Genomic DNA, 13,244 nt, shown 5'->3' with positions numbered 1-13,244 from the left:
TTTGTAGCCAAAACGGTTCGCAAACACCCTGGGCCATAGCTCTATGTTCTGCCTCCGCACTTGATCTAGCAACTACACTTTCCTTCTTGCTTCTCCAAGTAACCAAGTTTCCTCCTACGAGCGTACAGTAACCAGATGTTGATCTTCTGTCATCTGGGGATCCAGCCCAATCCGCATCTGTAAAGGCTTCTATTTGGAGGTGATCATGTTTGGAGAAAAGTAGACCTTTTCCTGGAGCAGACTTCAGATACCGCAAAATGTGAAAGACAACTTGCATATGAGGATCTCGGGGATCATGTATGAACTGACTCACCAGGCTAAGTGAATAGGCTATGTCTGGTCTAGTATGGGAGAGATAAATGGGTCTTCCAACCAACCTTTAATATCTCTCCTTATCAACTGATTCTCCAACTCCGCTTTGTAACTTGTGATTGCTTTCAATGGGCGATTTTGCAGGGCTGCAACCTGTCATACCGGTTTCTTTCAAGAGATCCAGAATATACTTCCTTTGAGAAATAAAGATTCCTCTTTTGGATCTAGCAACCTCAATTCCCAAGAAGTATTGCAATTTTCCTAGATCCTTGATCTCAAATTCATGTGCCAACAACTTCTTCAATCGGGCCATCTCCTCTTTGTCATCTCCTGTCATTACTATGTCATCAACATAAACTATGAGAAGAGTGAGTTTACCCGTTTGATGTCTTATGAAGAGGGTGTGATCAACATTGCTTTGTTGGTAATCGAAGGAGATTATTGCTTTGCTGAATCTGTCAAACCAGGCTCTGGGGGATTGCTTCAGTCCGTATAAGGCTTTCTTCAATTTGCATACCTTTTCTTGACACTGTGCAGTATCAAATCTAGGAGGAATCTCCATAGACACCTCTTCTTCTAAGTCTCCATGAAGAAATGCATTCTTCACATCAAACTGGTGCAAGTCCCAATCAAGATTAGCTGCACAAGATAAAAGAATTCTAATAGTATTCATCTTAGCAACATGAGCAAATGTCTCTTGTGAATAATCCACTCCATATGTCTGAGCGAATCCCTTAACCACCAATCTTGCTTTGAATCTTTCAATTGAGCCATCAGCTTTGTGCTCCACACTGAAGACTCATTTGCAGCCAACCAACTTCTTGTGTGGTGGTGAAGTGACAAGTTTCCAAGTCTCATTTTTTGACAAGGCCTTCATTTCTTCAATCATAGCTTGCTTCCATTTAGGATCTGCAAAAGCTACCCTCCAATTCTAAGGAATAGACACTGAAGAAATAGACAAGGCAAAGACTCTAGGAGGGAGACAAAGATTTATAGAAGACAAAGTTACATAAAAGGTGTTTGGTGGTGCAAGGTTTGACTCCTTTTCTTTGAGCAATAGGCACATCTAACTTATCAGGAAATGTAGATAACTCACAAGTAGAAGAAGATTCAGTTTCGGTAAATTGCATGATGGCTTCTTCTGCTCTATTTCTCCTTGAGTAAATTTTTAAATCAGGTCTATCCAAACGCCCAATAGTTCCCTCTGGATTCTTTCTCCAATTTCACTTACCCCCGTGATAGTGTCATCAAGAGGTTCAGTAATAGAACTAGGTGGAATCACCTGTTCCTCCTTACTGCTCTTCCCCTGAAGAGGTGATGAGGTAATACTAAAATAAGGTTCAGATTCTCGAAAGGTAACATCCATGCTAACAAAAGATCCTAGAGGGAGGATGATAACATTTGTAACCTTTTTGTATCGGAGAATACCCAATGAAAACACACTTTATAGCTCTAGGATCAAGTTTTCCAGAATTTCTAGTGTGGACAAAGCAAACACACTCAAACACCTTTGGAGGAACGATATATTCATTCTTACCCTTTAAAGTTTCCAGAGGACTTTGAAAATTGAGGGGTTTAAGTGCATTCTGTTGATAAGATAGGAAGCCGCTAGAATAGCATCCCCCCAGTAAGGTTTGGGTGGATGCATGGTTAACATAAGAGATCTTGCTACTTCTAACAAATGCCTATTTTTTCTTTCAACGACCCCATTTTGTGCACTAATGTAAGGACAACAAATCTGATGGATTATCCCATTGGACTCCATATAAGCATCAAATCTTTTATCCATGTATTCGCTACCATTGTCAGTTCTCAAGATTTTTATTTTGGCATCAAACTGAGTACAAATCATCTAATGAAATGAATGAAAACAAGAGAAAACTTCACTTTTGGCTTTTAACAAATATACCCAAGTCATCCTAGTGCATCAATCAATGAAAGTAACAAACCATTGACTACCAGACAAAAAAACAGTTTGGGTAGGACCCCATGCATTAGAATGAATAGTCATTTTTTTGATAAGATAAATAATTTTATTCACAATTGGGGACTAACCCCGTATACAAGCCGTATATATATAAAAAAAAGAGAACCTACACCAAAATATAGTTCTCAACAAAAGAGATTCAATCCTCTATACAAATAGGGACCTCATGAGTACACCAAAAAGAAACTAGGAACAAGAAACTACTTTGCAATTTCACAAAACCATCCTTTCAAAAGCCCTCCTATTTCTCTCTTTCCATATCACCCACATGATTGCTAAGGGAGCGACACTCCATGCCCTTGGACTTCTCTTTCCACTCATGTGAACCCAACTATGCAACGCCTCCTTCATTGTACCCGGCATCGCCCATTGCACCCCAAACAAATTAAGGATCACTCCCCACAACCGATTAGCCACTTGACAATGCAATAGGAGATGATCTACATCTTCGCCCGAGCTTTTGCACATGAAGCACCAACTATCAGAATGAATAGTCATAAACAGAGTTGTGCTTCTATTATCACCTAAGTTGCTCTGGCACGCCAGTTTAGGTGCTGCACCCATGTCGACACGACACTAGTATGGATGTGGGTATGGGATCTGTACCGGATATGGTCAAACAATTCTGGGTACTTTGACCACGACAGACGGATAAATTCGATACGAGATACTATTTGATTCCCGAAATCAGAATTTAAACTAGGGTAAATTTGAAGAAAATAGCGTACCTTATCCAGGAAATCAATCATTTACTTATCTACAACTTGAGAATAAAAAAGAAATTCCCATTTTATAATTTCTCATAATTTAGAAATAATTTTATATTTTTATATTTTTGAATTATTTTTAGCCAGATTCCCGCACCCGTGTCCGTACTAGGATCCGTATCCCGGAATCTTAGAATTTACATCTCGAAGGATCCGACTTCTAGATCCGCACCCTTGTCCGAGCAACTTAAATTATCACTCACAGGATAAGAGTTTCTAGTATGCTTGGCATATCCACACGCATCACAGAACAAAGATTCAAATCGAGTCCTTGAAAACAAATCGGGATATAACTTCTTCAAAACAAAGAATGACGGTGTCCTAACCGTCTATGCCGCTGTATTATTTCTTGGTTAACATCCTTACTTTCCCCCAAAAAAAGGCTTGACTAGAGTTTTGAATTCCATCTAATATATACAAGTCATCACGCAATCTACCACTGCCAATCCTTTTCCCTGTTTGAAGATCCTGAAAAATACAATGATCGGGAATGAACTCGATTTTACAATCCGGTGATGGCACTAACAGATAAAAGATTGACAAGAAACTTAGGGACATAGAGCATGGATGATAGTTTAATATTAGGAGTACAAATAACAAAACCTATTCCAGAGATAGGGGTTAAAGAACCATTGGCTATTTTAGCATTATCTTCTTTGGGACACAGAGAATAGTTTTGAATGCCTTTAGAAGAGCTTGCCATGTGTCTATTTGCACCAGAATCGACAATCCAAGAATTACGGTGAGCAGCAAAGGCAGTACCTGATTGCACATGATTGGATGTAGCAACAATAGCAGAGTCAAGTTTGGCTAGGAGACGATGAAGAAGCTGAATTTCATCCGAAGACAAGATTTCTCCAGAAACCGTCTCCTTGAATGTCTCCATAATTCTGCCCAATCAGAAGAAAATCAGAAGGAGTTTGTGTTGCAGACAGCCACCAAGAGAGAAAAAACTCGACCTCTTTGATAAAAACGGAACTCTAGTACTGCGAGGGAGATAACTCACCTCAAAAAGGCAACAATGGCTCTGATACCATGTAGATTTTGAGAAGAAGAAAAGGCTTTTTATATTTCTGTGTGTGTTTACCTCCTACGAGCAAGGGAATTTATAAAAAACTCCTAATGCTAATTAAGGAAATAAAATAGATCTACACAATCAATATAGCTATCAAATCAAATCAAATCAAATCAGAATCAGATCTCCTAAATATAATCAAATCTCCTGAAATCATGCTAATCAATACTCCTAAATCAAGTCTCCTTGAATCATGCTAATCAACAACATGATATGATGTATTGACTCTTATTTGAAGCTGAATTATCTCAAAACTCTCATTTGTGGATTTCATTGATACTAGTCATGCAGAAGTTGAAATTATTCAACATATTGGTTTCCCTGTTTCAAATTGACAGGTTATTGACTATTTCCTTTTCCCCCCTGTGTGGAGTATCTCTTTGCAACTGTATTGCTCTTTCTTCTTCGATCTCAATTGATGCCTTATATTTTGGTTAATTATCTAAGTAAACATTATATACTGTCATTGTTTATGCTTCTTTCCGTTCCTTTGCCTGTGATTTTTTTTTTGGGTACTTTATAATTCAAGTTTGCATCAGTACAGGCTTTTCGGCATTTGTATGTTCTTGCGACAGAAGCTCGTTGGGTTCAGACAGTTGATGTGGACACTGGTTTACCTGTCTATTGTCCTTTAGAAGTTACTGTTCGAGAGACAGAACACTATGCAGAAACAAGTTTTTATGAGGTCACCCCATGTATTCTTCCAGAACGTGCTGTTGTAAGTTCTGATCTTCTGTACAAGCAAAGTTATGCTGTAATTTTAAGATTACCATATACGTGAAACTTTAGGTCCAAACCAAGTTTTTTCCTTTTTGCATTATAGTTAAAGGCTGTTCGTGTCTGCGGTCCTCGATACTGGCCTCAAGTCATCAACCACATTCCTGAGGGTAAATTTGACGTTGCTTTTAGCTTCTTGTAGTTGGACATTGAGGTTATTTACTTATTTTGTTCAATATTATCTGCAACTCTTTTACAGAAAAACCATGGAGCTCAGGGGACAAGAATGATGCGCTTAGTTCTGGTGTCCTCTATGTCAAGAGAAAAGTCGGAGCATGTTCCTATGTGGATGATCCTGCGGGGTGTCAGTCACTGCTGTCACGAGCAATGCACAAGGTTAGTTCTCATTTACATCAATTTAACTCTTCTTTGTCTAGTTTACGTGTTACATCAAATTTTGTTTGCTTTTAACACAGGTGTTTGGTTTGACACGTTTAAGAGCTTCTGCCACCAGTAGAGATTGTCGAGATGGCGACATGGTAGATCAGTTGATCAGTACTTTCTCGTCTAACCCAAGCTTAATTTCGTTTGCCCAACTCTGCTGTGACCCTAACTGGAATAGCAGGCAAGTGCCCGTCTATTAATTGCTCATTCTCAAGTCAATACACTAGCTATTACTGATTTCCTGACTCAATGTTGCAAAGTGTCACACATGTCCAACTTGCAAACCAGTGTGTGAAAGGATCTTTTATTGAGTCCTTTTGTAAACACATCAGCTAGTTGTTTCTATGATGACACCTGAAACAAAGAGCCAGTTTGGATTGGCTTATTTTAAGTGCTTTTAAGCCAAAATAGCTTTTAAGCTACTAGTACCCTGATTCTAAGAATAAAAACCCCTCAAATTGGTGCAAAGATGTCACACATGTCCAACTTGCAAACCAGTGTGTGAAAGGATCTTTTATTGAGTCCTTTTGTAAACGCATCAGCTAGCTGTTTCTCTGATGACACATGAAACAAAGTCAAGATACCACTTATAATCATTTCTTTGATGAAGTGTTGTCGATCAATATCAACATGTTTCATTTGTCATGTTGAACAAGATTTTGAGCTATACTAATTGCGGCCTTATTATCACAATACAAGAAAAGTTTCCCTTTTTTAGACAATCTCAATTCCTCAAGTAGCTTTTGTAGCCACAAAAGTTCACAAACACCCTGGGCCATAAATCTATATTCTGCCTCTGCACTTGATCAAGAACAATACTTTGCTTCTTGCTTCTCCAAGTAGCTAAGTTCCGTCCTATGAGCGTACATTAACTGGATGTAGATCTTCTGTCATCTAGAAATCCAGCCCAATCCGCATCTGAATGGGCTTCTACCTGGAGGTGACCATATTTGGAGAAAAGGAGACCTTTGCATTGAGCAGACATCAGATACTCCAAAATGTGAAGAACTTGCATACGAGAATCCCGAGAATCATGCATGAACGGACTCATCAAGCTGATTAAATAAGCTATATCTGCTCCAATTAAGAAGGGACTATTTACATAAAATTTTTCTACCAAGTAATTCATTTACAAGGAACCAACTAAATAATATAACAAAGATTGCATGAAAGAATAGCCTTGATTATGTGAATGCAGCAGGATTTTGTGAAGTCCTATCAAACTTGATTGCACAGATAATGAACGATTAGCCTCCAAGATGTGAATGTAGCAAGATTGTCTGAAGTCCTGCTGATAATCTTGTCTTCTGATTGGAATCATGAGTTGATAGTAAAGCCTGTATTGCATGTTCGCAGATCTGACATTGACTTCCAGGAATTTTGCTTACAAGTGTTATTTGAGTGTGTAAGCAAGGACAGGGCAGCACTATTACAGGTGATGCTTCATCTTGCAAATGTTTCTTTCACCTTGATACTTAACAGTGAATTCTTAAATGGTGGACAGTACATGCTATGTCTTTGAGCCATGCAGTTGTGTAGTTACCACAGAAAAAGCTTACATTTGAACTGAACTTCTGCTAGCCTTTTCAGAAAAAATGTTATCTACTCAATGTTTGAAGTAGATTCTCATGAAGATTTTGTTACTTGTTTTCCTTGTTCAAAAGCTTGTGTTAATATTAGGAGGTAGTTTTTTTAACATTTGGAAACGCTGCAGGTTTATCTGTCATTATACACAACTATTGGTTCCATGGTCGATCAGATTACTAGTAGATCCAGCAATTTACAGGACGCACTGTTCATCTCAAGTTTGAAGGTATCTGTTGTTTGCTTTGTACCTGATTAGCTGGTTCAACCTATGAATTTTCTTAAAAGTGATCTTGTTTCAGACTCAAATTTCCATTTTAACTACCTGCTTAGTGCTTGGGCATGCTATCTTTGTGTTATTTTGCATTTAGATCATTCTAAATTCTCTTTGGAAGAAGTGAAGGGTTTCCTTTTCTTACTTGAATGTGATCTAGTTTTAGACTCAAAATATATTTGGACTCTCTGTTTAGTGCTTTGGTGCATGTTTCTTTTGTATACCTGGCTACCGTGGAGTGTAAACCAAACCAAATGCTCTTTGAAACAAGTGATGGGAAGTCTCCAAAACACAAATCAAATAGGTGGTTGGTGTAACTTTTAAACTAGAGGTTAGTGTACGTGATATTGCTGAAGTGGAGGGGAGCTAGCTATGGTTTACTTAAAAGTTAATCTGATTGGTATTAGAAAGGTTTATTTATCTATCATCAACTTAATGCATGAGCCAACTCTTTTCCATTAGCTAAGTACATGAAACTATGAAAGTATAATGAATTATTGAGGGCAGATGGCATTGAGATTTCTGTGCAGGAGCTACGTGTTGAATTGTATGCTTCTGCACAGATTATTATTAATATAAATTGCTTGATTACATGCATGAAGTCATGTTTTTGAGAGTTGCAGTGTTTGTGGTCTTAGTTTTGGTACCAAAATATGATGACCGTTAGGGATCATTTGGTAGGATGTATTAGGAGAAAATAATACATGTATTAGCTTTGGTATAACCAATACAATATTAGTTATACACCCTATTTGGTATTATCTTATGTATAACTAATACATAGTAAACCATGACATTAGTAATACCATGGTTTTTAATGCATGGATGTGCATGTATACACCCCTATGTAATGCATGTTATTTTTTATACACCAAACCAAACAGTAGATAAGAAATAATCCCAGCATTACTAAACCCAACATTACTAATACACCCTATTCAAATTCTCATACACCACACCAAACGACCCCTTAATGTATTATTAACATTTTTAACACCATAAGGCACTAATATATCTTTAACTATATTATTTCCTCTTTATGAAATAATACTTATCTAACATAAGAAAGTCCAAAAGACGGATGATTTTAATTTGGAAAGTTTATATCCTACCCTTGGTCGATGAGTATTAATGTATCTTAACATATCTAACACCGTTACAGACCTAATACTCTTTAAATACTATTTCATCTTTATGAAATAAATCTTCTTTAGATATCTAACATAAGTCAATAAGAAGATTTTATTGTGGCAAGCTAAGTTGCTTGCACTCTTCACTTTCAGTGCCGCACCCGTGTCGACACGACGTGGGTGTGGGATCCGTGTCGGATCTGGTCAACCGATTTTGGGTACTTTGACCAAAATCAACGGAGAAATTTGGGACAGATACAATGATTTTTTAAAACAAATCAAAAGTTAGGGTGATATGAAAGAAAATGGAATACCTTGTATATATAAATTTCTATGTCAGTCCTTTTCCTTTTATCTTCTTCTAAAATTCTACTCTTGTTCAATATTTTCTTTCTTCTCGGAATACCTTGTAAGTTTTTCATATAATGTCTCATAATTTAGACATATTTTTATAACTCTATTTTTAAATAATTGAATTATTTTTAGCCGAATCCCCGGACCCGTATCCGTACCCCCGAATCTTTAAATTTAGATCATGAAGTATCTGACCTCTAGATCCGCACCCGCATCGGACACCCGCACCCGAGTCCGAGCAACTTAGGTGGCAAGTAAAGATTTTACCCTTGGTAAACCTTGGACAATCAATGTCACCTAATTAATATTTAGTAACAATCATGTGCCTTATGTTAAAGTCTCCTTATACCAAGGAACAAACATTTAATAGGGTTAGGTCACAAATCTATTTGGAAATGCTCGTTGCTCTTAACGATGTGCTGTCTGTGTTGATTTACTAGCTGTATGTATGCTTGACAGAAGCTGATCAATAGGGAAGATAATTATTCTCTACGCCTTTCCTACTAAGCTGCATATGACTAGTTTCAAGTAGTTTTATTTCTGCAATTACCTTTAATTGCTGTGCTTGGTATCCATCTTTAATTGATTACCGTATTCCATTCTTGGTGTATAGATAGCACTGGCTTACAGTAATGGTTTGCTAAGTAAAAGATCAACAAGTTCAAAGGAAGGGATAGTGCAATCAACTTTTCTTGGTTCAGTGCAGAAGCGTGTAGATGAGATTCTTAATTCATCTCTTGAATTCCCAAAGGACTTCTCTACGTACATGAAATCTGGAAAATGGCCAACTGAAGATTCTGAGAGAAGGGTTTCATCAACTCTTCTTTCTTGGTATGTACGATGGTACAATGTGGCATCACCATTCGAAGTTAAAAGAGCTTTGGATAAAATCAAGGCAATTAACACATCCTCTTCGGTCCCTCTTTTACATTTGGTGTTCCCGACAACTGATGTTACTGCCCTCAGTGAGATCAACAGAGTAGGGTTTTGCTCCCGGTGATGAGCTTAAGATATACTCGCTAAATTTTATTGTTGTTGTAACTTGTAAGTCTTATCTATTATTTATTAATACGTATAGGTATATGTTAATATTGAGATAGGAGAGAATGATTAAGATTATTCTTGTAGAATATACTGATGACTGTGTCATAGTTTATAGTCCCAATAACTAGAAGAGTATTCATTTCCATGTAGCTCAAAAGTCGTATATCAGCTCTCTTGAAGTATAGAAGAAGGGTCATACAGGTGAACTCAGCTGAAGTTTGAAGAAAATCAATTGCACCGTCACAATCCAATAGTCAATCACAGCTTCAGTTTAAAAATATGACAAAGTCTACTTTGAAACCCGAGAACTGAGATCGGATGAAGCCAACATCTTCCGGAGTTGCCGTCTCAGATAGCACATTTTCACCAGTGAAGAAAAAGAGAATTGAAGAATAAGAGCGAGATCAGTAGTGAAGAAATATTACATAGAAAAGAGTAAAAAAAGAAACTAGATTCACCTTCTTCTAATCCTTTTTATTTTTTTGGGAAGTGAATGAATTTCTGAAGTTCTCGCTGTGCGTTTCACAATGTAGTGAGGGTGTTCGTTCTTTTCCTTGCCGCCTGGTGTTGCTAATCATCTTCGAAAGTTATTGAGATATAATCCTATTCTTGTTTAATTTTGCCTCATGTAGACGCATGGATATCATTTTAATACATTGAAGTGAATACGTTTGAGCTGATACTCAATTGCTTTATTTGATTTCTCCTCACATGTCCCTCTAAATATTATTTTTGCAGATCAATTTACCCAATAGGGATTTAGAACATAAAAATGTTTAAGTTACATTACCTTATAATTCTTCATTATTGAGAATTGTAGCAATGATGGTGCAAAGGATTTTTTTTTATATGTATAAGCATTTTTATGATCCCTTTATTTTAATTTAGGAAGCAAGTTGTACTGATTGGTGTTATTTTTGCACTCCGAGGCCATCTCCAGCCCTTGCCTTCATTTAGCTAGCCTTTGGCCATATATTCCCAAATTTGTTCTGAAAAATTTGATTTGGGTGAAGTTTGGTTTGAAGATGAAAATGTGTTTGGACATTAGTTTTCAAAACATATTTCCCAAATTTATTTTGGAAAAACATGAAACATGACTTATACCCACAAGTTTTAAAAACTATCACAAATACCTAACAGTACCATTATTAATAACATTCATTATATTATCGCAAACCATAGTCCTGAACATAAATAAATTTGATACAAAATTATCATTTTTATAATGAACTACATGATACGCTGTCAGGTGACCGAGAAGACGAAGCAACATTGTTACAAAATAATAGATGGTGGGCTCTTTTATAAAATACAAAAGTTTGGGGTAATTTTAAAAAAATATAATAGTGATATTTTGGCCCAGCTGGTTTTGGGATTTGGAATTTTCCCAAAATATAGGCAAAATCTATGGCCAAACATGTGTTTGCCAAATAAAATCCAAATTTATTTTGACAAAATCTATGGCCAAACGGGTCCTTAAAATCCAAATTTATTTTGACAAAATCTATGGCCAAACGGGTCCTTAAAATCCAAAATGGAGTAAAGTTACTCCAACCGTTACTCTATTTTTTATTCCAAAAAAGAATATTTCATTTTATATTCTTCTCTCTCTTCAATATTATATTATTATCTTTTATTTAAAATTTATTTTCTTATTTCTATTAAAGAAATTCTATCTGTTTTTTTTTTTTTTTTTTTACATATTCATCACATATAATTTATATTCCTTTATTATATAAGATAGTCTAATCAGAAAATAATTGGATTGTTGAGGCGATGAATAATGCAACTGAGACAAAAAAAGATGTTTTGACTGTTCAAAAAGAAAAAACTAAGACTTAAAGAATTGAAAGAAGAAAATAAAATTTTAATGATCGATGTGGATCTATTGTCGATCCGACTCGTGGTGAATTTTTGCGACAAGAACAACAACGAATAATGTATAAAAGAAGTCAACAATTTCTACAGTCACAACCACAACAATCCTCGGCCCCATTCACTCAATACTGTAATGATTTTGGTGTATCTGGAAACGACATAGGTCCCTACTAAGTTATTTTTATGTATTTTAATTTAATATATTTCCAATTTTAATGTATTTCATTTAATGTATTTTCAATTTTTACTTTTCAATTTTAGAAACATCTAATATTTTATATTCGCATTTTTCAATTTTAGCAACATCTAATATTTTATATTCGCATTTTTCAATTTTAGCAACATCTAATATTTTATATTTGCATCATTCATTTTTTGAGATGATTATATATTTTTTATACAATTATAACTTATAATAAAATTAACTTACAATTTTACATAAAAATAATAAATGCACCAAAATTAATTTATCAAAATTATACGCCAAAGTTAAGATTTAAAATTAATATTATAAAGATATTACATAAATATAATTAGGTATATATAAAGATATAAATTAAAAGAGTTAAATAATAAAATTAATAATAAAGTAATAGGGAATAGTAATGGAGGAGATGAATAGTGTCACTCCAAATTTAGAGTGGCGCTATTCATCACCCATTTTGGGACCAAAAATGGAGGAGCATTGGAGCCAATTTTCTCCAAAAACTAACTGCATTATGGCAAAATGCAGCAGCGTTAGAGATTGCCTGAGTTCCGTTCGATTTGCTATAATTTTCAGTTTTTAACCGCTTCTCTTTGATAGTCAATTGAGTTTCTCTGCAATTATTTTCTGACTAGATGGATTTTAGTTTTATACAGCACAAAGAAACTTTGTTTGTCCTGTGTTTACATTCAACCTTGCTAAAAATTTGAGACTATTTTTTTTTCTCTTGGGCTTGTTCTCATTTGTCATGAATAATTTCTTTGACTTCGTTTTATTTGATTACCATGCCAAACGCGATGATGGAACCCCAGACTTAGCTTCTTCGCGATCCCGGATCTTGGCCTGCGGTCGTGGTCGGCGTGGGATATACCTGTTTGGGCGTGATCGCGGCATTGATTTTATGAACTTTCATAAAATGCTATGATGTGGTTCATCTCATGTCTAACATGGTTCTTCCAAAATAGTGGATCTAAAATCTCATCAACTCTTTATTCTTTATTGGAGTAATTGGGAAGCACAATTTACTAGATGACCTTTTAGTAAATTTTTCACAATTACTAATTTCATTCGGTTTTCGTTTTCAAGAAATGTGGGAAAGAGATTATTAAATATAGATCATATTTGTTAAGTATAAAGCCTATCCTTCCAATAAATCCAAGCCTGTTACTTTGTTTTAAATTACAAATATAAGTACGTAACAACCACAACTTAAAAGTGTACCGCCACAGACTTACAAATATCAACTTATTTTTTGCATAATTATGCTTATAACATCAACTACGATATACATTGAGATACATAATTATACAGTAAAAATTTTGATACCCGCTTTCACTTGATCTATACACCTTAAACTTGAATTTTTTCTTTACTGCCAAGTGCTTCATGACTTTGACTACCGTAGCCTTGTCTTTATAAATTTGACCTTCATCTATATGTTGAGGGTCATTTATTATTGTATTTTTATCAGAT

General features: G+C 35.6%; 1 protein-coding gene across 2 annotated transcripts in view; it reads left to right on the top strand.

Annotated features, from left to right (window-relative positions):
* The window catches only part of LOC107823023 (anaphase-promoting complex subunit 1-like), a 50,742-nt gene extending 40,374 nt beyond the window's left edge, over nt 1-10,368 (top strand). The window contains exons 31-37 of one of the 2 annotated variants that reach the window (XM_075252159.1): nt 4,686-4,859; nt 4,965-5,028; nt 5,118-5,254; nt 5,335-5,483; nt 6,659-6,737; nt 7,017-7,115; nt 9,258-10,368. In XM_075252159.1, coding sequence (XP_075108260.1) covers nt 4,686-4,859; nt 4,965-5,028; nt 5,118-5,254; nt 5,335-5,483; nt 6,659-6,737; nt 7,017-7,115; nt 9,258-9,644 — 1,089 coding nt within the window. In that variant the 3' untranslated portion in view covers nt 9,645-10,368. The remainder of the gene's footprint in view (nt 1-4,685; nt 4,860-4,964; nt 5,029-5,117; nt 5,255-5,334; nt 5,484-6,658; nt 6,738-7,016; nt 7,116-9,257) is intronic. The other variant, XM_075252160.1, reaches the window with a different exon arrangement.
* The last annotated feature ends 2,876 nt before the right edge of the window (nt 10,369-13,244 follow it).

Source organism: Nicotiana tabacum, chromosome 4, assembly GCF_000715075.1.
Source record: "Nicotiana tabacum cultivar K326 chromosome 4, ASM71507v2, whole genome shotgun sequence".
Classification (NCBI taxonomy): Eukaryota; Viridiplantae; Streptophyta; class Magnoliopsida; order Solanales; family Solanaceae; genus Nicotiana; species Nicotiana tabacum.
This window is presented reverse-complemented; position numbering and strand designations above follow the sequence as displayed.